The sequence below is a fragment of the Astatotilapia calliptera genome, chromosome 7 (assembly GCF_900246225.1).
Source record: "Astatotilapia calliptera chromosome 7, fAstCal1.2, whole genome shotgun sequence".
NCBI lineage: Eukaryota > Metazoa > Chordata > Actinopteri > Cichliformes > Cichlidae > Astatotilapia > Astatotilapia calliptera.
This window is the reverse complement of record NC_039308.1, coordinates 55,247,872-55,273,411: the sequence shown is the minus strand read 5'-3', so window position 1 is coordinate 55,273,411 and position 25,540 is coordinate 55,247,872. Positions and strand designations below refer to the sequence as shown.

The 25,540-nt window shown below is 41.6% G+C and overlaps 3 protein-coding genes across 5 annotated transcripts in view; all 3 read right to left on the bottom strand.

The window, feature by feature from the left end:
• Positions 1-7,679: 7,679 nt before the first annotated feature.
• On the bottom strand, positions 7,680-9,931 carry LOC113026776 (beta-1,3-galactosyl-O-glycosyl-glycoprotein beta-1,6-N-acetylglucosaminyltransferase 3-like). Its single transcript, XM_026175904.1, has one exon. It carries the CDS (start codon positions 9,929-9,931, stop codon positions 8,672-8,674), a length of 1,260 nt encoding a protein of 419 aa, XP_026031689.1. The 3' UTR covers positions 7,680-8,671.
• A 326-nt stretch (positions 9,932-10,257) lies between these two features.
• LOC113026773 (proprotein convertase subtilisin/kexin type 5) overlaps positions 10,258-25,540 on the bottom strand; it is a 17,061-nt gene continuing 1,778 nt past the window's right edge. Inside the window, exons 2-17 of one of the 3 annotated variants that reach the window (XM_026175900.1) lie at positions 24,929-25,132; positions 24,777-24,845; positions 24,598-24,640; positions 21,999-22,144; positions 21,051-21,245; positions 19,972-20,058; positions 19,666-19,864; positions 19,313-19,536; positions 18,982-19,224; positions 16,622-16,867; positions 16,043-16,238; positions 15,560-15,765; positions 14,518-14,618; positions 13,197-13,368; positions 12,755-13,116; positions 10,258-10,564 (exon numbers count right to left, since the gene is read on the bottom strand). In XM_026175900.1, coding sequence (XP_026031685.1) covers positions 10,544-10,564; positions 12,755-13,116; positions 13,197-13,368; positions 14,518-14,618; positions 15,560-15,765; positions 16,043-16,238; positions 16,622-16,867; positions 18,982-19,224; positions 19,313-19,536; positions 19,666-19,864; positions 19,972-20,058; positions 21,051-21,245; positions 21,999-22,144; positions 24,598-24,640; positions 24,777-24,845; positions 24,929-25,132 — 2,714 coding nt within the window. In that variant the 3' untranslated portion in view covers positions 10,258-10,543. Of the gene's footprint in view, positions 10,565-12,448; positions 13,117-13,196; positions 13,369-14,517; positions 14,619-15,559; positions 15,766-16,042; positions 16,239-16,621; positions 16,868-18,981; positions 19,225-19,312; positions 19,537-19,665; positions 19,865-19,971; positions 20,059-21,050; positions 21,246-21,998; positions 22,145-24,597; positions 24,641-24,776; positions 24,846-24,928; positions 25,133-25,540 lie in introns of those variants that run through there. The other 2 variants (XM_026175901.1, XM_026175899.1) reach the window with 2 other exon arrangements.
• LOC113026774 (beta-1,3-galactosyl-O-glycosyl-glycoprotein beta-1,6-N-acetylglucosaminyltransferase 3-like) lies at positions 10,585-12,391 on the bottom strand. The gene has a single exon (XM_026175902.1). The coding sequence runs from the start codon at positions 12,120-12,122 to the stop codon at positions 10,854-10,856; it is 1,269 nt and encodes a 422-aa protein (XP_026031687.1). The 5' UTR covers positions 12,123-12,391; the 3' UTR covers positions 10,585-10,853.

Here is a 25,540-nt window from a genome sequence, read left to right as displayed (position 1 = left end):
CACACAGGTGACTTTGTCTTCGGTGCAGGTTACAATTCGACTAAATGGTGAGAGGCTGCACCGTGGGGAGGTGTGTCAAGCTAAGGCGGAGACAATAAAAACATTACCTGGGAGGTTATGCCTATTACATCTATTTCTTTTGTCCCCATGATAGATCAGAGAAAACCGACTCATAGTGTATTAAAACATCTATATTTCTTTTTATTCAATCATCTTCCGGAAGAGAGAGACCCCTGCACAGCCCAAACGCCAGTTGCAGGATCTCTAACATTAGAATCATAAACTATGTCTCATATATTATTTTGGTACTTTACACGTCACACAGTTTCGATACCAACATTCCTCATATGGCAAAGTTCCACTTTTCTGTGTCTTATCTATTAATATGCCTGTGCACTAAAACTTCCTGTGCAGCTTGCAATAACTTCCCCTTTCTAAGGTCTGTCTGAACTTAGTTTCACTCTGTCTGTTGCTCATACTCTACAAAAAACATGCAGTTTCTTGTCAGCCTGTGACCTAGTCTCAAAGCTGGCCTTCTTTTCTACATAAAACAATCTAATGAGCAGATACGCATTAAAAAATATCTCTCTATTTCTTACAGCATCAGTAGTGCTGATGTCACTGATACACCAGTGCAAATTCAAACAGATGATATTTTCAGGATGATAGTTTATAACACGCTGGTGTGTTTCAAGGTGTACTGATAGCATCAATTAGAAAAGATTTTATTTCTATTTACAATAAATCATGCAAGTTTCACTTACAAATTTAATATCAGGTTGAAAAAAATATATACATTCACACAAACTTGTAACTTTTCAGACATTACTCACGTGGTCTAAGAAATGGTAATATACTGTACAGATACGGGCACCTCATATAGGAAATATTCACCTTAAGTCGAAAGAAACCTACCAAAACAAATTAACTCTTCATTCTCTTTTGATCATTAACCATTTTAACTTTGAATACTTGTCCGTCTTGATACTGTGCATCCATGATACATACCTCAGTTAGGGTGAGCTCTAGATGCATCTGAGGCATTAACATTTTGATCATAAAATTAAAAAAAAAAACTCAAGAAAACAATGGCACAGTAACAACCACAGGCTTTTACATATTACATGACTGATATTTTAGTCGATGTTTCTCAATAGCTCAGTTATTTATGCTGCATGGCTTTTGGACCCTTGCTTCATGTAACTCCATTTCTCTGCCTTCCTGTTTCCTCGTCACCTCACTAAAGGCAATGAAAAAATTCTTAATATAAATCTTTATAATAATTTATTTAAATCTCAAAAACTACATATCAATGCCATGATATTTACTTAAATAACTCGAATATCACAAATTACACTTTTAAATCATTGTAAGTATTACTCTGTGCCTGGGTCCTCGTCACAAAACATGACATCACTGTTTTGTACATTTAAACACAATTTAATCCCCACATTTGTGAAAGAAATGCAAAACACTTTTTTGAAAAGTCTGTAGCAAAACCATCAAATCTGATAAAGGTTATTTAAATGCTGGAAAAGAAGAATGAATTGGAATATTAAAAAAAATACATATCCTAACCTTAATTACTGGGGGAGAATAATGGATGATGCTCATAGTGAGTAAAAAGTAAACTGACTGCATTTTTTGGATACATAAAAAAATACTCCCAAAACAGAATAAAAATATTACAAATAAATTATTAGAAAATATTAATAAAAAACTATGAAAGTGAGGCAACTTTGCCTGTGGTAGAATGTATATAATGTATGAAAAAATCTTTACTGCTGATACTAATTTTACTAATTTAATAATTCTAATTTTGTGTTGTAAGATTTATGAGTTTCATACATTCATAGTGGTACTTGGGAGAGCTTGACATTTTATCAGGTGGTACACACTGTAAAAAGTTTGAGAAACACTGATAAGTGTATGTGTGCTTTTGGAAAACATTTAAAGCTGCAGTACAGAATCTTTTGAAACAAGCTTAAAACATTTTTAGAATAGAAACAGAGCACTCTGCTTCTCTCTACAGCTCCTCACTCCACCAGGGCTGTTTGGCACTTTCTGATAGTGTGCAAATGTGATGTACGTACTGCGGCAGTCATACAGACAACCGGATGGTCCAAAGGTTGGCCTACCTATTACTGGCTGAGGTTTAAGTAGAGTTGTGGCTGAACCACATAAAAATATATCATTAATTTTAATCTCCCCAATCAATGATAATGTTATGTTGGTTTTGCAGATTCTGCATAGCAGGTTTAATATAGGGGGAAAACAACTTCCAGATTGTGTGAGTAAAATCAGGTTTTTTCTCTTTGTCAGTTTAACAGTTTCTGTTGTGCCTGTCACTGTTCCCTGTCTGTCTTCTTACCCGGTTCTTCCTGACCTTGTACTTTCTCCTCATGTTCCCCTCTTTCCTCTCTCCCTCTTTGGACTGACAATCTTACACAAATAGATTATATACAATTAGATGAAAAATTAAATTAATATGAAACAAATACTGTAGATCATTGGTTAAATGATCACCAAGCAATATTTGTTTGTGCAGACCTGCCATAACTGTGGGGGACTAGCCCAACCGGAATAGTATGGTGGGGGGAGTTTTGTTCTTCCGGTGCGGTCTGTGTGTTTTGTCATGTGCTGGAGTACCATTAAAAGTTTTACAGCGGACGAACATCGAGAGTGATTAGTGGCTCGTCGCATCACACGAGAGTGCTACATGGTGTCAGAAGACGGTACGGACGTCACGCCAGCGCGTATGTTTATATCCCTGTCCGGGTGCCGCACTACATATTGTGCGCTGTGTTGGATTAGCCGCTAAAGAAAAAAAAAAAAAAAAAAAAAAAGTCGCCCCATCATGGCGGACGGATTTCGCAGACCCGACCCTCTGGTTTTTGATGAGAACATTGCCGACAATTGGCGTGTTTTTGAAAGGGAGTATGATATTTTCATCGCCGCTGCTCACTCTGACAAGCCGGCAAAGACAAGGACTTACATTCTCCTGAATATTGCTGGACCAGACGCCATTGAACGAGAACGCTCGTTCGTTTATGCTCCTGCCGTTCGCGCAGCTGGTGCAGATGGAGAGATACTCACTGCTGCTGAGTCCAGAGAGGATCCAGAGTGTTTGAAGGCAAAATTTCGAGAAATCTGCAATCCTCAACACAACAGGACGATGGAAAGATATAGATTCCACACCAGAAATCAGAAGCCAGGTGAGACACTTGAATCATTCATCAGTGATTTAAAGATCAAGGCTAAATGTTGTCACTTTGGGGACCTCACTGACAAGATGCTCAGTGATCGTATCGTCTGTGGTGTCATTAGCGACACGTTGAGAAAGGCTCTGCTAAGAGACAGCGAGCTAACACTTGCTAAAGCTATCTCGGTGTGTCGAATACACGAAATGACTGAAAAAAACAGCAAGACACTAGCAACACAAGCTACCAGTGTCGACGCAGTAAAGCCCATTCTGAACAGCAAGCACAAGCCTAAGCCCCTTTCATTCCCACAGACTGTCACCAATTGCTCCAAATGTGGAGGCAGCCAAGCGAGACAAGTGTCCAGCATTTGGACAACAGTGTCACAACTGTAAAAAAACTGAATCACTACAAAAGTTGCTGCAAGTCTAAACCACGCAGCCATCACAGAGCCCCTAACAGACAGACTGCAAGGCGGCTTGTGAACGAATTAACAGTGAGTGAGCCACCACTTCAAGATGAAACGTTTTACGTGGATGGTGTAGAGCTTGACAGACAGATTGACTGCATCCACGCTAAAGCTAACAAAAAAGATGAGGGATTTGTCACAATACACATAAATGGCGTGCCCACAGAGATGAAAGTAGATACGGGAGCGAAATGCAATGTCATGCCACTCAAGACTTTCGAAACAGTGAATGGCAGAAGACAGACTGTTAAACAAGAGAATCCTGTGAGCCTTGTTACCTATGGAGGCACGAGAATTCAGACCACTGGAACTGTTACACTCCCTTGTTGCTTAAAGAAGCAGTGTCACACGTTGCCTTTCTTTTTGGTGGATAGAGAAGTGCAACCGCTGCTAGGATTTCGAGCATGCATGGAAATGGGCATTGTGAAAATGAGCCCTGAGGTCCACCAGATCAGCACAGAAAGCAGCACAGATTTCAGCTCCCACATATTCACACAATACCATGACCTGTTCAGTGATGAACTGGGGGAACTTCCAGTCACATACTCAATGATACTAGACCCTGATGTACAGCCTGTCGTCCGTCCAGCCCACCGCATCCCCGTCGCGATGCAAGAAAGAGTCAAAGCTGAACTTGAACGCATGCAACGCATCGGCGTTGTAACACCAGTCACCGAGCCTACTGACTGGGTGTCCTCAATGGTGGCAGCACACAAGAAAGACAAGCATGAGATTAGACTGTGCATAAATCCAAAAGACCTCAACACAGCACTGAAAAGACCCCATCACCCAATGCGCAGCGTTGAGGAAGTGGCAGCACAGATGTCAGGAGCGACAGTGTTCTCAGTGCTAGATGCAAAAAAACTCCTTCTGGCAAATACGGCTCGTCGAGAAATCCTCAATGCTGACCACATTCAGCACCCCATTTGGGCGATACAGGTTTCTGCGGATGCCCTTTGGTATCAACTCAGCCAGTGAGGTGTTCCAGCGCTCCATGGAACAGCTGTTTGCCGGTTACCCGTGCTCGGTCATTGTGGATGACATCATCATCGGAGGACACAGAGTGGCCGAGCATGATGCCAACCTGAAAAAAGTGCTGACACGTGCTCGAGAGATCAAACTCAGGCTAAACCCTGACAAGTGCAAATTTCGCCTAGATCAAGTGTCATATGTGGGCCACATCTTCACAAGGGACGGTCTAAAAGCAGACCCCTCCAAAACCACAGCAATAGGAGCAATGCCGGTGCCCATGGATGTCACGTTGCTACAGCGCTTCCTCGGTATGGTTAATTACCTTGGGAAATACATACCGAACCTTAGTGAGATTGCCGCACCCCTAAGGAAACTAACCCACAAGGAGACTGCGTGGTGCTGGTTCCCACAGCACCAAGAGGCTTTCGACCACCTCAAATCATGCCTCTCCAGCCCGCCAGTATTGGCGTATTACAACGTCAAGGAGCCAGTCACACTGACATGTGATGCATCATGCTATGGGCTGGGCGCTGCGTGTTTGCAAAATGGCAGACCGGTGGCCTTCGCCTCGCGTGCTCTCACTGACACAGAGACGCGATATGCTCAAATAGAGAAGGAGCTCCTCGCCGTGGTGTTTGCCTACACAAAGTTCAAAGATTATGTCTATGGCAAAGCAACAATCATTGAAACTGACCACCAGCCCCTGGTGACCATAATGAAAAAGCCAATCCATGCCGCCCCTGCCCGGCTCCAGAGGATGTTACTGCGACTACAGAGTTACGACATCAATCTGGTCTACAAAAAGGGGAAATACATGTATCTAGCCGACACCCTTGCAAGAGCCCCGCTCGCCCCGCTGTCACGCTGCCTGGTCGAACACACTGATTATGAAGTGATGACAGTGAGCTACATCTCCACTGCTCGCTTGGAGGAGCTAAGACAGCACACAGCACAAGATGATGTGCTACAAGCGCTCAGCACAGTCATTCAGCGAGGGTGGCCCAGCAGAGAGAGCCAAGTACAGCCCGCTCTGGCTCCGTTTTTTCCATATAGAGATGAGCTCAGCATGGAGGATGGGATCATCATGAAAAGCCACAAAACTGTCATTCCCCAGTCCCTGCACAAAGAGTACATCAACATCGTACACAAAGGCCATCCAGGTACCGAAGCAACCAAGCGCAGAGCTAGGAGTGTCATTTTTTGGCCAGCAATGTCAAAAGACATCGCAGAAGAGCTGCTCTCTTGCACTGTGTGTAACAGCACTAAGACACATCAGCAGAGAGAACCGCTACAACTGCACCCTGTTCCAGACCTCCCATGGTCAACGGTGGCTGCTGACATTTTTACCTGGCATGGAAAACAATACCAGGTCCTTGTAGATTCCTATTCAGGATGGATTGAGATTGAACTTCTCCGTGACTTGACCACAGCAGCGGTCATTTCCAAGCAAAAGAGACACTTTTCAGTTCATGGCACACCGCAGACGCTCCTCACTGACAATGGCAGATAATACACTAGTCAACAGTTTGTTGATTTCGCAAAACAGTGGGACTTCACCCATTCAACCAGCAGCCCAGAGTTTCCACAGTCAAACGGTCTTGCTGAGAGAGCAGTGCGAAGTGCAAAACAGCTCATGGAAAAATCTCACCGAGATGGAACCGATGTGTTTCTTGACCTCCTAAATCTTAGAAACATTCCCCGTGACACACAACTAGGCTCCCCTGCTGAACGCCTCATGTCTCGTCAGACACGCGCGGGCATTCCTGTGTGCAGCAAGCTGTTGGCACCCATTGCAAAAGACACAGGACAGATCCGTGACCGACTTCGCGACAAAAGACTCAGACTGAAGCGTCACTATGATAAGTCCAGTCGCACGCTACAGCTGTTGCAAGAAGGACAAGTGGTCCGCGTGCAGACAGAGAAAGGCTACGACAAGCTGGGAATTGTGGAAAGGAAGAGCAAGGAGCCACGATCCTACATCATTCAGGTCGATGGAAGAACCTACAGGAGGAATCGCCGCCACATCCTCCCAGTGGCAGAACCGCCTCCACCACCACTCCATGACTATGACCCTGAGTGCCAGGACACTAACCATTCTACAATGGACAGTTCCACACTCACACCGCAATCACACACACGCTCAAACGAAGATTCACAAAACACATCCTCTCCTCAGCCCCAACCTGCTGTGCAGGTGCCCGGCCAGAACATTGTGAACCAGACACCATACACTACACGTGCAGGTCGCATCTGCAGACCCAACCCAAGATACACGTAAATGGAAAACACTAGGATACCTTAGGTGTAATCAGTTTGTTGTCAGTATGTTGAAATATGATGCTTTCTATTTGCATTTTTCATAATTGCTGTTATGTTAAGGTGTGGGGTTACTCCGAAAAAAAAAACATTGTCAAGTTAAAGTTGTGTTAAGAAGCACTGTTTAGAAACTTGTGAGTGAATTAGTTTTGTTAGGTGCTACCAGCTAAATGGGGAGGATGTAGATCATTGGTTAAATGATCACCAAGCAATATTTGTTTGTGCAGACCTGCCATAACTGTGGGGGACTAGCCCAACCGGAATAGTATGGTGGGGGGAGTTTTGTTCTTCCGGTGCGGTCTGTGTGTTTTGTCATGTGCTGGAGTACGCATTAAAAGTTTTACAGCGGACTACTAACAAAAAGTCCTAACCAAACCACATGCATATCTAATAAAAGATATAAATATTGAAACACTGATCGAACATTATTGCTGATTCACGGATCATTTGATTTTACAAGTTTACCTGAATGTGGCTCCTTTTTTTGAAAAAAACTTTCTTATATCCATTGTGAACCTGGCTGTCTCTCTGTACACACAAACACTGATTCAGTAAGGACATCTCCTGGTTTCATCTTCATGTTTCCCTCTCCCCACATACACAAACCGATATCATGACCAGCAGCTTTTACAGCTGTGGCTCCACCGAACATCAGCTGATACTAGAAATTAATATTAAATAAATGCTAACAACAGCTGATCACGCTTAAACGTCCTGCCGTTGTTCAGCGTGACCTCCGCTGGTCTCAGCAGGTTTCCCCAATCTTATAAACAGTACATTGCATAATGACTGCAATTAGCACCACTGAAGGAACAATGGGCTGGGAGGGCAGTTCCTTGATTATTAATATGCGATGAGTTTATACGATTCGGGAAAACCTGCAGTCAGAGGGTCAGAGATTTCTGGTCCACGTGTACACAGTAAATGTTCTGAGGAGCATAAACAGCTCGTAGAAGCCGCTCAAACATCTCAATCTTGTCATGGATCAACATGGAGTATGCAATGGGGAAATCTTTCTCTTCCTCATTGAGAGGAGCTGTGATGAAACCTCTTTTTTCAATGTAAGCCTGACAGTTCACTGTTGCATTAATGTAGAAGTCCTCAGAAAAAACATTCTTCTTTTTCTTGGATGACAGAAGCCTTCCTAATTCACCTTCCTTACCTTTCACATCACCGGTGATAATAGTCGAACAACCAGGCAGATCAGCTGAGAACTGAGGAAGTATTTGCAGATCAGACGATGACTGTTCAGAGCCAAATGTCCAAAGAGCAAAAGAAAAGAACAAAACCATCAAGATAAGAAAAAGATTTCTTAACATACGACCCTTTGTAAAATACATATCCTTGTTTGAAAGGGACTGCCACACAGGTGACTTTGTCTTCAGTGCAGGTTACAGTTTGACGAAATGGTGAGAGGCTGCACTGTTTCATTACATAAGGAAGTATCTAAAACTAAGGTGTGGAAAACCTAAAAAAAAATCCGAGACCATTTTTGCCTGTTGCATAGTTGAGCATCAACACTACTAATGCCGCTTTTAGAGTAGTGTTAAATGCAATCAGATAACATTACCAAGAAGAGCGAGTATAATGAAGTTGTTTGTTTCAGGATCTTCTACGGGTGTAACTTAGAAAGGACTTTCTACTTACAACAAACAACGCAAACTTCACTTATAATGAATGACACTTTTAATTCATTGTAAGTTTTACTCAATGGTCACATTTTCCTAGTGGGCAGTGGGTCATGGCCTAAAGCTTTGAAACGCAGCACTGATTCCAGACACCTTATGGCAACATCATCAACCTCTGGATCAAACTTATTTGCAAACAGGTGGTGTTGTTTCAGGAGCCATGGGAGGTCACCCGCTCCATACACACAAATAGATCTTCTATAAACACCAGTGCATGGGTAATATGGGGCTCCCTTATTCATATCTCCTGCTGAATACGACCACTTCACTGCCCGAGCCAAAGCTAGCATGTCTGACATGTCATACTTCCCATTTTGGGGCATTGACCCAGGAACAGAGGGCATCCTCTGCAGGGTGGCCCACAAGTGCTCATCAGGGCTGTATGTGTCCTTCTCCCACTCCAGAAACTTCTGAACCTCTCTGTCCTCCATCACATGTTCCACAAAAGCTCTTGTGACCACAAAGTAGGCATTTCCTGAGAACATGGGGATGCTGATTGGTGGGGCACTTTTCCAGACATATGTGCCGATAACTTTGTTGGTGACTTTGTGGTGATACTGCCAACGACCTTTCTTGCGTCTAGGAGTGGCTTCAGACTCCATGCTGTTCCTCCCATTGAGAAACTTCAGTGCCCTCACCATCTCTCTGTTTGTTTTGATGGGGAAGTCTGTCCCACAGGTGTTAAGCAGGTACCTCCAGTTGATGTGAGTATTTAGCAGATCTTTCATGCAATTCAGATCTGCCTGTACTCTGAACCACGAGGCATATACCACTCTTTCTAATTTACTGGCTACAAACACATTAGGAAAGCATGAAGCAATCACAGCCACAGCCTTCTTGAATGTTGCAGAGGATTTCTGGTCCACGTGTACACAGTAAATGTTCTGAGGAGCATAAATAGCTCGTAGAAGCCGCTCAAACATCTCAATCTTGTCATGGATCACCATGGAGTATGCAATGGGGAAATCTTTCTCTTCCTCACTGAGAGGAGCTGTGATGAAACCTCTTTCTTCAATGTAAACTTGACAGTTCACTGTTGCGTTAATGTAGAAGTCCTCAGAAAAAACATTCTTCTTTTTCTTGGATGACAGAAGCCCTTCTAATTCACATTGCTTGCCTCCAGGGATAAGAGCCAACTTACCAGGCAGATCAGCTGAGAACTGAGGAAGTATTTGCAGATCAGACGATGACTGTTCAGAGCCAAATCTCCAAAGAGCAAAAGAAAAGAACAAAACCATCAAGGTAAGAAAAAGATTTCTTAACATACAACGCTTCTTAAAATACATATCCTTGTTTGAAAGGGACTGCCGCACAGGTGACTTTGTCTTCAGTGCAGGTTACAGTTCGACTAAATGGTGAGAGGCTGCACTGTTTCATTACATAAGGAAATATGTAAAACTAAGGTGTGGAAAACCGAAAAACATTCCTGGAGTATTTTACAGTTTGCAGAATTGTATTCAACTCTACTGATGACACTGATAGACCAGATGACACTGATAACATTACCAGGATGACAGGGTTTAAGGCAGTTGTTTCAAGGCATTCAAACAGTGTAAATTAGAAAAGATTTTCTCTTTCCAACAAACAAGTTTAACTTACAGTATATGACCAATTCACTGTTTCACAAGCACGACTTTAATATCAAGTTGAAAAAAAAAACCCATATACATTTACACAAACGTGTATGATCTGTACTGTTTCACGTGTCTAAGAATTTCCATTATACAGATACAGGCACTTCATAGAATAAATATTCACCTGAAGTCAAAAGAAACATACCAAAGAAAATTACTGCTGCGTTCTCTTTTACACATTAACTATTTTAACTTTGACTACGTGTCCGTCTTGATACTGAGCATCCCGAAACATTCCTCAATTACTCTGAGCTCTAAATGCATCTAAGAATGACTAAAACGGATGTTTCATTACATAAGGAAGTCTGTAAATCTAAGGTGTGGAAAACCTAAAAAATATCCGAGACCATTTTTGCCTGTTGCATAGTTGAGCATCAACACTACTAATGCCGCTTTTAGAGTAGTGTTAAATGCAATCAGATAACATTACCAAGAAGAGCGAGTATAATGAAGTTGTTTGTTTCAGGATCTTCTACGGGTGTAACTTAGAAAGGACTTTCTACTTACAACAAACAACGCAAACTTCACTTATAATGAATTACACTTTTAATTCATTGTAAGTATTACTCAATGGTCACATTTTCCTAGTGGACAGTGGGTCATGGACTAAAGCTTTGAAACGCAGCACTGATTCCAGACACCTTATGGCAACATCATCAACCTCTGGATCAAACTTATTTGCAAACAGGTGGTGTTGTTTCAGGAGCCATGGGAGGTCACCCGCTCCATACACACAAACAGATCTTCTGTAAACACCAGTGCATGGGTAATATGGGGCTCCTTTATTCATATCTCCTGCTGAATACGACCACTTCACTGCCCGAGCCAAAGCTAGCATGTCTGACATGTCATACTTCCCATTTTGGGGCATTGACCCAGGAACAGAGGGCATCCTCTGCAGGGTGGCCCACAAGTGCTCATCAGGGCTGTATGTGTCCTTCTCCCACTCCAGAAACTTCTGAACCTCTCTGTCCTCCATCACATGTTCCACAAAAGCTCTTGTGACCACAAAGTAGGCATTTCCTGAGAACATGGGGATGCTGATTGGTGGGTCACTTTTCCTCACATTTGTGTTGATAACACTCTTTGTGATATTGTGGTGATACTGCCAACGACCTTTCTTGTAGCCAGAAGTCACCTCGGACTCCATGCTGTTCCTCCCATTGAGAAGCTTCAGTGCCCTCACAATCTCTCTGTTTGTTTTGATGGGGAAGTCTGTCCCACAGGTGTTAAGCAGGTACCTCCAGTTGATGTGAGTATTTAGCAGATCTTTCATGCAATTCAGATCTGCCTGTACTCTGAACCACGAGGCATATACCACTCTTTCTAATTTACTGGCTACAAACACATTAGGAAAGCATGAAGCAATCGCAGCCACAGCCTTCTTGAATGTTGCAGAGGAGTTCTGGTCCACGTGTACACAGTAAATGTTCTGAGGAGCATAAATAGCTCGTAGAAGCCGCTCAAACATCTCAATCTTGTCATGGATCACCATGGAGTATGCAATGGGGAAATCTTTCTCTTCCTCACTGAGAGGAGCTGTGATGAAACCTCTTTCTTCAACGTAAACTTGACAGTTGACTGTTGCATTAATGTAGAAGTCCTCAGAAAAAACATTCTTCTTTTTCTTGGATGACAGAAGCCTTTCTAATTCACCTTCCTTACCTTTCACATCACCAGTGATAATAGTCGAACAACCAGGCAGATCAGCTGAGAACTGAGGAGGTATTTGCAGATCAGACGATGACTGTTCAGAGCCAAATGTCCAAAGAGCAAAAGAAAGGAACAAAACCATCAAGGTAAGAAAAAGATTTCTTAACATACGACCCTTTGTAAAATACATATCCTTGTTTGAAAGGGACTGCCACACAGGTGACTTTGTCTTCAGTGCAGGTTACAGTTCGACTAAATGGTGAGAGGCTGCACTGTTTCATTACATTAGGAAATATGTAAAACTAAGGTGTGGAAAACCAAAAAACATTCCTGGAGTATTTTACAGTTTGCAGAATTGTATTCAACTCTACTGATGCCACTGATAGACCAGATGACACTGATAACATTACCAGGATGACAGGGTTTAAGGCAGTTGTTTCAAGGCATTCAAACGATGTAAATTAGAAAAGATTTTCTCTTTCCAACAAACAAGTTTAACTTACAGTATATGACCAATTCACTGTTTCACAAGCACGACTTTAATATCAAGTTGAAAAAAAAACCCATATACATTTACACAAACGTGTATGATCTGTACTGTTTCACGTGTCTAAGAATTTCCATTATACAGATACAGGCACTTCATAGAATAAATATTCACCTGAAGTCAAAAGAAACATACCAAAGAAAATTACTGCTGCATTCTCTTTTACACATTAACTATTTTAACTTTGACTACGTGTCCGTCTTGATACTGAGCATCCCGAAACATTCCTCAATTACTCTGAGCTCTAAATGCATCTAAGAATGACTAAAACGGATGTTCTCATCCACATCCTGGTCTGCATCTGTGTCCTGCTCGTGGATGAAGCTGTAACGCCGATAAACGGATCCACCTTTGCTGGTGTACACCACATCTACCTCATCTCCGCTATCTGGCTCGGGCACGCCGTGGGGCATGTTAATGTTCGCACTACCACTCAATCTCTCATAGCTTCGTTTCCAACAAAGCCTCTTCCTAGCATGGGCTTTAACCAAGACAAATACAGCCAGAGTCAAACCAATTGCCAGCAGCAGAGCAATAGGCAAGGCAGCTGAGGTGTGCTTCAGAGTTCTGGAGGACAAACTCATATCGGTTTCCTGGATGTCTCCTGATTTAGGCTGGGGGGCCTCCACACACAGTGCTAGAAAAAACACAAAATTCCTTTAGTAAACTGTCACATCTATAAACTTTTCTTTCGCTTATGAAAGACAGCATCACTACCTGAGCGGCTGTCACAAACACAGCAATTGGTGTAATTGCCTCCAGTCTGACAGCATGGAGCACAACGGTTCTCCACAGCATGAAGAGCAGAGTCAGTGTGACAAGTCAGACAGTGGTCAGGTCCGGGGCCGTAGCAATGCCTGCATGACTTGTTGCAAGGCTTGCATGTTTCCTACAATCGAACAGTTAGATACAGACATTAGATAAAAGGTTATGCCAGAGGTTATGTTATGCTCTGAAGAGAATGGAAGGCAAATAGCCCAGCCTGTTTCACCACTATCAGTTCTAACCTGACAATTCAGTATGTCAGTATTACTCACTGTTAATCCTGTTTTACTACATCCTGGTTTTGAGAGGATGTCTATGTACTTTCTTTTGTGTACTGTCACAAGCTAGTAGGCATACAGCAAACATCCGTGGTAGCTCGCTTACGAATATATGTGGCAGCCAAACTAAAATATTAATTTGGATCAGTGTTTTTTATTATTTCACTCATTTACGGTGGTGTGATCAATTAGTGTCTGTAGGCAGATTCTATGCTATCAATTTAAGCGAGAACACCTGCCATTTGCCTTTAAATACAATGGTTATGATACATAGAGTAGTACAATGACAAGACGATCATTAAATCATAACTAGGGCTGTGCGATATGACCAAAATCTCATATCCCGATATAAGAATTCTATCGTCTGATAATGATATAAATCACAAAACTGTAACATTTTCTGTAAATTCTGTGAACTTCGGGCAGCTCGACTTGCGGGAAGTGTTTCCAGCTGGGCGTCATGTAGCTGGAGTCGAGTGTTTTAACCGATGCATGAAACGATACATTTTTAGACATAAATTGTAATGCCCGCCGTTTTCTTTGTGAGTATTTATTACACGGCATGCTGCGGGGAAAGCCTGTTCTAACGTTTGAGTCTTTTAGCACCTGGCGGCTCTTTTTTTACTTCTCATCCGTAAATAATCTGCTCTTTCACGTGATTCAATTTATTTTGAAAAGTCTCAACAGGATCTTGAGCTTTATTGTGAAAGGTTTATGTGGAACATAAACAAGCGGAGACGCGATGGTGTTACCGTTGTTGTTGCTAACCACAAAGCATAAAACAGGCGCTTGTCCATCTGTAGTGTGGTTATATTGAATATAAGAGAAATAGAGAACTTTAAGAAATTAATATAGCCACTACAGTGACCATCAAAACGATGAAAAATATTGCCGTAAACAGTTTATTTTGTGACACCACGAAACAAACAATAGCATAAAATGAAACGATAGACGTTTTTATATCGTCATATCGAACAGCCCTAATCATAACCCACCTCTTCAGAAAAGTACAGTCCCTCCTTACAGCGTGGATAGCACACTTTGTCCTGTAGCATGCTGCCCCAGTCACAAGTCAAGCAGCCCTGAGGAGAGGCATCTGCAAACACACATACAGGCACTGAGCAGATACCTAATGAGAAAGTGAATCCACGATATTGACAGTTTGGAAATATAAAGTACAGTCAGAAATTATTCAAGCCCCAGTTCAGGGTCAAAGGTGGTGGTGGTGGCAACCCAGTTCATCACACTGTGAGAACAAGCCAGAGTAACTGGAGAGACCCATGCAGACATCCACATATAGAAGGACTCTAGACTGGATTCAAATCCAGGACCCTGTGAGGTAACAGTCTTACCCAGCATACCACCATTTAGTATCCGAAAACCATTTACAGTCAACAGTCAGTCTACAAAATAAAAAATAAAGTAACAATTGAGGGTTTCCCCCCCCCATTTAATACTACTGAATGAAGCTGTGCTGCTAGATACTGTACCCAGATCACTGGAGTGCTGCTATAATGCATATTCTATTTGTCCCATGTCACCACAGGTTCTCTGGAGGTCACCAGGTTCCTAACCACCTTTAGTACCACGATCTTGCTCTCATGATTCCTCAGTTTGGGAATCGTTTGTCTACAGGAAGAGTGCTTGTTGCTCCAAATGTGCTCCCTGTAAGAATATGGATCTGTGCCTCCACACAGTCATGTCTACAAGCACTTTAGGGAGGGCTTTTGAGTTCCTTTTGCTTCCCCTTTGATTTTGTTTTCATGTGCCAATCAAGGTACAGAAACATCTCAAAGATGATTAAGAGAAAGAGAGACTCCTGAGTTAAAATGAAAGCAAATGGTCTAAATAGTTACATCAGTGTTACATTTCAGAAGGAATTTTATTTTTCTGTTTGCTGAACTGAAATTAAATGAAATGATTAGAACAAAAAGCTGTATGTAACACAGTAAAATAAATAAAATGTAAAAAACATGCCTGAATGCTTAAAAATGGGTTTCTGTTGACTCACTGGTTTGACATTTCACCTCTACCTACCTATGCATGTCTGACAACTGATATGACATTTTTTGCAGATGTCGTTAGACTGATAGAAGCGGTGTGGGCAGCGTTCGACACACAGCTTGGTGCCTTTCAGCTCCAGCAGAGGAGGGGAACATGCCCTGCAAGACTCGGGCCCCGGTCCTGTACACAGCTCACAGGACTGGTGACATTTATGACACTGGGAGCCCTCCCTGTAATACCTGAAGAAATGCATAAAAAAATGGGTTAAAACATTTCCTTCATGTTTGTCAAATATGTAACTGATAAAAAAAAAAAAAAGCTTTAAGAAAAAGTTACTTTGCTGCTGAAGAAGGAGAAACCACGTTACACCCTTTCTTCCTAAGAAACTTTGGTTCACTTCCAAAACAAATACTGTATTATCTCTAGTTTGGGGTCACTGAAGCATAAAGGTCTGTTTGCAGAAATTGTTTGTCTACTTGAGGTAAACATTTCACAAATAGTAACAGAGCTTTCTACCCAGTGGGACAATGGGTGACACAGAGCTGAAGGAGCCGCAGATATCCTGGAGAACACGTAAGGCAATCTCTTGGTGATGCACTAGTGCAAGAGGAACACACGTGGTCACAAGGCAAACAGAGTCCCAACATCTTTCCATCAGCTTCCTGCCTTGTGGTATACGTGCCATCAGGACACGTATTAACACATGTGCTGTCTGGAAAAAAAGCATACAGCAACAGAGTTAGCACCTTAACTTGGTGGCGTACTCACTTCAGAGAAGCAACCAGTACAACTGCATAAATCTGTTTAACCTGAAATTGTCAAATAGTCTTACAAAAGCCATTATTATGAAGCCAGCTGTGAGAGCACTAAATGCAAAAGCAAAGTCTATAACTTGGGCCAAAAATTTCATTAGTGATTAAAATGAGAAAAGGCTTTTTCAAACACCTGTAGAGCTAACAGTTAAAAGATAAATGATTCAGATTTGTTTTGTCTTTGCATGATAAATCAACTTTAAAACAATCAGTTTTGTGCTGATTTTCATTTATACCACAAATCACCTCTGTGTCTGCACATAAACCTGTTGAAAATGCTCACTGTAAAGATATCTGGGGACAGCACAGGTCTGGCATTCATCGTTGCCTGGCCCCTCACACGAAAGACAGTGTCGGTGGCAACCCTTGCAGGTGAACTGGTCGTTGTGTAGGTAGGTCCCCGGTGGGCAGGCCGTATCACCCGTCACACCACACAGTAACGTGTTTGGATCCAACACGAGTCCTCTCTCGCACTGGGTGCACTCGTTGGCGTCCGGCCCGGTGCAGCTAAGGCAAGTCTGGTGGCACTCTAAATACAACCAAGCAAAGCAGATTGCAACACCTTCATGTCACATTACCACATTTACACAAGAGGGTACAATAATCATGTTTTAGAGGTGAATGGATTTCATTTTAAGCAAATAGCTTATTTCATTATCACTCAGTTGTGAGTTTAGTAATTGCTTTTGGCCATTGCATTAACCTCCCTTTGTTACACATTTTCTGTTTTATTTTATTTTTAACGCTTATTCAAGCTTTAACATTATTCAAGGTAAAGTCTAATAGAAGGTGTGAGGAAAAAATTGGATGATCTCGCTTTCAAGGTTTTTTCTTTGTGTACTTGGCGTGGACTTCTAGTGCACGCTTTATAGACTGTTCTGTGTGAGTGCCATTCTAACCACTCCATGGACCTCAAGCACAGCGCAAACATTTAACTTTCTGAGTCTAGCTAACCTAACTTTCATGTCTGTGGACATTAGTGTGTGTGGAGTCCACAGTGTTCAAACCTCAAGGCGGCACATGTGCATTTTGGGTTTTTTTATTATACTTTTACAGAGCTTGCACCATAAATTTGTCTGATTCTCTGTGGTGAGCTTTACTATATTACGCTGAGCTGTCTAAGGGAGAGAAACTTTAGCATCTCCACTGTGCTACGTGGTGTTGTCACCACTGGCCCAACTCTGGCATATTTGGCTCCTGGTGAGTTTATCCTCTTCCCCAAAATGAAAGACAAGTTGAAGGGTCACACTTCTAACGTTGTGGAGGAGATCCAGAACCGATTGCTGATATACAAATTCAAGTGGTGAGAATAGGACCTGTATAGTGAAAAAATCAGCAGTTCCGCTGAAACGAATGTGGTGCTGCAAGCTGATCTATTTTACATTATGATCTAATTTATACAGTAGTATAGGTACGACTGTATAAACACTACAGTATAGTATAGATACTATAATACTGCAGGACTGGGAGTAAACTGCTTTTAAAAAGTCTGTGCCAGATTTTTTCCGAAACATTGCCTCCAGCACATGAAATAAACACTAAAACTAATACAAACTAAACTAAAAGGCAACACTTTCAAACAGTAAAACCAAAACTGAAAATAGCAAACCCACTCTGGAAACTAAATGAAACTCTGAAATCAAAGAATCAAATAAAAATGAATCAGAAAATACAATAATAATAACTCTGGGCTTCTTTTACATCAATTCCCTAAAAACTAAGACATGGAAAGGGTCAGTTTGATCAATTACCCAGAGTATTATGCATGATTATTGCAACACATCTACATGTTAATTTATCCAACTACCGTACTTATTCAAAGGGATATCCCAACTCTATATTACACAGATGCAAGTCCTGTGAGTCAAAGTACTTTCAGCAACACATTGTGAAAAAACATTAGAGAATATTACTTGTGGGGTTATCTTAACATTATCTTAAAAGTTCTGGTGGTGCCAGTAGTACCCCTCAGGCTCCTAGTAGATGCACCTATGGTATAAATGTGAAAATCCTATGTTGCTTTGTTCTGAAGTTATCACATTCACAAGATCTTCTGACCTTGAGGTCGAGGTCGCCGAGATTTGAAGTTTTCTGAAATTTTTAGTTAATAATTAATTAATTAAATAATAATAATAATTAAATAATTAATAATTTTATCAATTTAAAAGTCTTAGGTGGTTTCCTTCTCGAGTTATCACATTCATAAACTTGAGTGTTCGTGCCAGCCACCCGCTCCGCAAGGTGACAACCACACCCCATCAGCCTTTTACGGCTGAGGGATAAAAACAAATAACTTTGCAACACTGCAGAATTCCTGCTACTAGGAAGGTCAAATCCAAAACTCGAACAGAGGTAATATCATTGGATTTAAATGAAATGAAATTTGACAGTTGCATTTCATAGTTGCTACAGTTTCAATTTCTAAAATTTCAATTTCATCAAAATTGAATAAATATTAAAATGATTAAATGATTAAAGTGTATTTTAATCATTTTGACATCTGAATTTATGGTCTTTGAACTGACGTAGTAGCATCATGAAAACTAGAAAGAATTCTCGCTGTAGAACGGTGAAGCCGTAACAAGAAAACTCCACATATTTGGTGTTTAAAACCAAATCAAATCTGTGAATCCAGGTGCTCACCTTGACACTCCATAGCTGCAGTCTCATAGTAAGTACCAGCGGGGCAGTCCTTTGAGCATACACCTTTATAGAGCTTGGGGCTGTAGGTTGAGCAGGTCTCACAATCATCTGCTGAAGGCCCTGAACAGCTGCCACACGTAGGGTGGCACTGACCGCAGCGGCCCTCCTCCATGTCCTCATAATAGCCCACAGGACAACTAGCCTTACACTCACCGTTCAGCATCAAGTAGAGGAAACTGCACCCTGGAGGGGTGAAAAATTTATAACACAAATCTCTCACCTGTATTGAACATTATATCTTTTAAATCTGCTGACTGTGCTAATAACTCACGGAAGCAGGTCCTGTCATCTGAGCAAACTTCACAGTGGGGAGGACATCGTCTGCAGGTACCATCATCTGCAGGATACATTCCCAGCGAACAGTTGAGTCTACACATGCCACTCTCCAGGTAGTAGCCGTCAGCACAGGACAGACACTGGGATTTGATGTCATCACAGGTGAGACAGGAGCTATCACAGGCTTCACACGACCCCTCTGCTGTCTCAAAGAAACCTCTAAAGAAAAACAAAACAAAAATAACCCCAATACGGTTGGGAGAAAACAAAAGAGAAGCGAAGCACGAAGAAGATCGTGTCATCATTGCATAGCTCCGTGTTTGTTTCACCGCTTATCAAACTGCTTACTCTGGGCAATTGGACCAGCACCGGCCTTGGTGGAGAAAAAGTTTATCGGTGCCTTTGGAACAGCTGATGCAGTTATCACTGGTGTCCACACAGGCCTCACAGCTGGGAGAGCAGTCCTCACACAGCTGAGTGGCAGAGTTCGCATATGAGCCAGGTGGACACTGCTCTACGCAGGAACTGTCCTGGTCCAGGAAATATCCTGTGAAGCACAAATACACACACATCCACACTCGCACGATTGGCATCAAGAATTAACATCGCGATTAAGATAGTTTACTCTGAAAAGCTAAAAGCAGTAAATATTACCTTTAAAACAAGAAGAACAATCCAGTGCCTGTGGGCCAAAACAGGTCTTACAGGAAACATTGCACGTGTGACATTCACCATATTTCCCTGGATGGAAAAGAATATACATACAGCACACAGCTTGTTTTAACCATCCCCACCACAAGAGGGAACCATAACAAGATTTAGTGTCTCAGGCACAAATAGACTGTATAAGAAAGGGCTCTGGGCAGAAATAAACAGAAATGATTGATAATCAGGAGCTTTTGGACTATTGCATTCTGTATTCAAAAGCAAACATTAAGAAAAGGTATTGCTCTAAAACCATTCATGTTCAGTGTTGCCTAAGGATAAAACAGGCACTAGTGTTTTAAAAAACAAAACAAAAAACACTAAATTGCAAATGCGCAATAACAGCTCTTGGCTCAAAGTGACAGCACTGGTCAGTTTTACAGATATGTGAATGACACCTGTGTTAAAATTGAAACCTAAGAAGTAGAATGTTTTAAATGAAGCTGTTTCCTTACAATAGCAGTATATAGCTTGGAAAAATACTTGATGGCTGAATGCGAACTGCTCCTGACGAAGCTGGCTTATCCACACGCGTAAGCAAATAATGAAACCAATGATGTGGAAATTAAAACAATCGACTTATTAACCGTATATGGCTGATAACAAGAACAATGGAGTATTGTATCCAAGTGCTGGTGACACAGACACAAAAGAGAAGGGGCTAGAGAGGTAGATGCTTGAGGCAGATGACCCCAGAGGTCCTTCAGCAGGGTTCAAGCTTGTGGGCTCAGCAGCAAGTATCAACTTCCTAAAGTGTCCTTGAGCAAGACGATGAATCCCTCCACATTTCTGGGACAGTGTACTGACCTCCAGTGTCACCCAAAGGAGAAAAGCAATCATTTCCACCCGAGATTCAGAGAAGTATCGTGTTACGAGTGTTATCTGTGATTCAGCTATGACCTGATATGTCATTCTGTCCTTTTGTTCGTAAATTTGTAAATCTGTAATTTACCTGGATTACAGTGGATCACATAAAACTTCTTTTTTAACCAGCCTAAGTCAGCTTTCACCGTGCTTCCTCTACTTACCATCAAAATACTGTCCCTGTGGGCAGTTAATGTGAGGACACTGTCCATGTACAGGAAAATTCCCACCAGGACAAAGGTCGCAGTCTGTTGCACGAGGTCCGTGGCATGTCTGGCACGAGCTGTGGCAAGACTGACAGCGCCACCCGCTGGAGTCGCTGAAGGTTTGCTGAGGACACTTTTTAATGCATTGTCCCTCTGACACAGACACAGAAGCACAGAGAGGGACTAATGTTATTACGACATTATTCCATTACAGCATTTCTTCTATACTGACAATCTTAAAAACATGGATGCTATAGCAGACAAAAGCACTTCTCTACATGTTCTCTTCTACTTTTTTCTGTAGAAATAAGTCAAGAGAAACCATAAGAAGTTACTTTGATTTGTAAAAACACTATTTATTCTTTAAATGGTGCTGATAAACTTATTCTCATAAGTGAGCTGTTCACTGCTGCGTAAATCCTTCTCCTTTGCCCTTATAGGATCACTCTCTCTCCAAATTCCATCTGACTGCCCAGGCACAAAACAATGACCTAGATTTTTTTTTTTTTTTTTTGAAACTGGACCTTGTAGCTGGAGAAGGTGGAGGCCGATTAGTGCAGCAGTGGGCTCGCCAACCTTTCTTTACTATAGTTTTGTTTCCAGGCTTTATTTACAGTCTCCAACCTTTTTCTCCCACGCCTACAGAACACAAAAACACAATCCCTTCTTCTTTGTTTGCATAAATCATACATTTGCATATCTTATGTTACAGATTTGCTTAAATGAACATGTTTTGCAAGCCAAATTAAGACTCAGAGTGCTTTCATTTGTCTTTGGTTAGTCTCAAAAACAACGTGATTAAAGAATATATTGAATATACTCTTTTAGTATGGTATGGAACATCTGCATCATTTAGTATACTGATAGTAAGGAAAGCATAGATATATGATTGTTATTTGCTTCTACCGTTGAGGAAGTAACCAGGCTGGCAGGCAAAGCAGTGCGTGTTATTCCTGCAGTCTTCACATGGTGCTGGGCAGGAGAGACAGACACGCCTGCCTCTGTCCTCATAGGTGCTCTGAGGACAATGTCTGCGACACTGGTGCCTGAAACTGTAGAGAAAGGTTCATTGAAAATCTTCCATTAGTTTCTTTAACTTGTTTGCACGTGGTGAGCAATAAGAATCCCTGGCAATTAGCAAAGTATTTTTCCTCAGTAGAACTTTTAATAGGTCAGTGACTGCATTACTTGAACTCCCTGCCACAGCTATTAAATGAAAGTAGACTCTGTTTTGCAAAGCAAACATGCTGAACAGAACTATTGTGATATCAAAAAAGCCGATGAAAAGCACCATGATCTGATGGCAGCAGAAACACAAGGTATACCGCACACAAGTGGTAATCCCAACATGCATTGTGTCAGTAAGCCGCACACCTGTAGATGAATTGTTGACTTCAGAGCACTCCTCTCCCAACTCATGCAGTTTAGACGAACAACAGTAGGGACAGGAAGCACAATGTAGGCTGGCTTTCTTCAAGCATATTGTGGTTCTACTTTCTTCTTAAGGCGAAAAGATAATTGGTGTTTTATTTGTAGCCCGCAGGTATGGGGTGATTTCTGTCATTAACCTATCCTATCAGTCCTTCGGGGCTTAACTGTCTTATTAAACATGAGACAGCTGCCCCAGAAACGAGCTTTAAAAAAAGTGAAGATTTGATTTGCAAAGATGTCACGCTAAAACATTAAAGAAAGAGGGACTTAGCCAAGCAGCAAATAAGCCACTAACATATGTGATGCAGCATCTTGTGTAGCCTATTCCACCACCTTCCTACATAAGGGAACCTGACCAGTGACAGCCCAACCTGCCCTTCCTACTGCGTTGCCGTGGATCTGGTGCTAAGATGTGGGGGTTGTTTGAAGAGGAACAGCTGGAGGCGCCACGATGCATCCATCAAGTGGTTCACAATAGCAGCTGGTACAAACCAGGCCCCATTTCTTGCCAGGAAAAACTACTCTGCTTTAAAATCTGCAGGATGTTTAAGAATCCCCCTGTGCAAACACCAGGCTATCCATTCCAGAAGAGCACATTTGCATTTCCAACGCAACTTCTGTTTAGGTCTTTTACTCCTGGACTTTGTTAGTAAGGAAGAAAATATACTGCAGCTAGTCTCAGAAAAGAGAAAGCCCCGGGAAATGAAGGATTTAAATTATAGTGAGAATGAATCACAGCAATTTTTGGTTTTGCTGCACTTCTTTGGTTCCTTGGGGAGGAAAGTAAATGCCAATAAATACCAAACATCCATCATGCTGTGATTTCTTTTAAAAGGCGGCGTTTAATGCAAGAGTAACACTGGCCTCACTGATTCATGGTTATGCCAAAGCTGTCGAACTTTAACATTTTTCACTACCAGCAAAATCTCAAAAGGAGGAATTTCTTTTAGTGCTCGAAACTGTCACAATCTGTCGCAGTGTGGCTGTTTTTCCAATTTATAATAGCTCCCTGCTGGATTATATTTATTTTATTTTTGTCTGCTACACATGTAGATATATAATAGCTATAACAACATAAAATGCTAAGATGAACAGTCATATTGAATCTCTAAAACCATACTTTTAAAGAAAACTACACAAGCAGATGCAGAAAAATAGACTATCCCAATAAACCTGTGTAGCATCCACAAAAGCAGGTGCTGTATTTTCTTGCAGCTCTTCCATCTCTACTTGTTTTTCTCTACTCCTTACACATAAGAACACTTTGTTAAGTCTCTTCTGAGCTCAAAACCAAGGCTCAGGTAACAGCGTATGATTCTGAATGGAAGGTAACCTGATTCACACGATTCCAGGAGGCCTAAACTCGAGGGAGGAGTGCACAATTGGGGGGTCTGTTCTGGCTCTATAACTTGTGTTACACACTGCGTCCAATTGATAAGCTGGTGTAAACAGGAATATAGATGCAATTTTCTGTAGAGGCAAGAAAGCTAAGCATATTCTGATAAGCAATTTGTGAAATGGTTGGCCATATAATGCCTCACAGTGCATGTAGATTTACAAGACCCGTTTTTTGTTGTTGTTGTTTTTTTTCCTGCAAAGCAATACCATTGAATGTAAAAAACAATTACAGGGTCATTGTGAGGTTAATTGCTTCTTGGCAGCATATTTAATCTCCATAAAAAAAAGAAAAACTGTTTGAAAAATCATAAAGCATAGCATGCAAAAGCATAACTGTTCCATGCCGGATAAACAAATAACTAAGTCGAGTTTTCTCATTTTACTATTTGCAACATTTCAGACCTTTTGAACTCAAATTTATAAGCGTAAACTGATTAACTAATTTTAAAACTGTTAAAAATCAGAAAAGAAATTACAAAAAATAATGATTTCAATTTTTTGTGTTTTTTACTAATAATTACTAATATTCAAACTAATAGAAAATACCTGTCAAATCCATAAACAATGAAAAGATAATTGCCAATTGACGCTGTTGTCTGTGGATGATTTCAGAGCAGAACAGGAGGAAAACACAGTTATCAAAATATAATAATAAGGTAAGAAAAAAAACACTCACAGAAAGTAACCTTCAACACAGCTGCTACAGATCTCTGGGTCTTCTGGGAACAGAGGAGAAAAGGTGATTAATTAGCATTCATAGGGAGAAACAAACTGCATTGTGCTCCTTTATCAGCGTTTTAATATACATCGCTAAACAGTAATGGTGTGTGGGCCTCATACAGAAAGCATGTTTACCTGTGTAACATGTTTTGCAGCCAATTTCACAGTCAATGCACTCTCCTGTATCAGGGTCCTGCACCTGCCCTGAAACACAGAGGTCCAGAATACTGAATGCCTCTCTGTTAGGCAAAGATATCGCCTCCACAAAAACTCTGTTTTGCACTTACCTATGCCGCAGAGTGCTGTTTGGCAGACCCCATTGTGAAGTTTGTAATGTCCTCGACACTTGGCACATATGTTGCCATCTGTGCACAGTTCACAATTGGCTATGCAGGGCAGGCAGGCATAGTGACCCCTGTCAGGATAGAATCCCCGTGGGCAGTGTGTCCGACAGCGACCTTGGTGGAGGAAACGTTCCTGTCCGTCTTCATCTGAGGAGGAAGAGGAGGTCACGGAGGAGCTGTTAGCATACTCTATTTTCCCTTATCATAAAAATGCTGTTTGCCGTATTCTGAGAGTGAAAAACATTCAGATTCTCCTAATAAATACAGAGGTAAGCTTTAATCTTTTCTTCATCTGACAGCCAGTCGGATGAAGGAAAGTTAAAAAGACACTGCAACTGTGTAAAAGTAAGTGCCTAATGAAAGATGAGGATTGCTGAGGGAATCTGTGGCAACTGCTGGGAGGTGCTGGATTCAGAGATTTCACATGCATATTTAATAAAAACAGAGAATAGCGGCAGGCGAATGGAAGGCATAAAGATCATTATAAACTGACTGCAGACAGCAACAGTGCCAGATCACTTGTGGACTGATGCTCCAACTAATATAAACACTGGC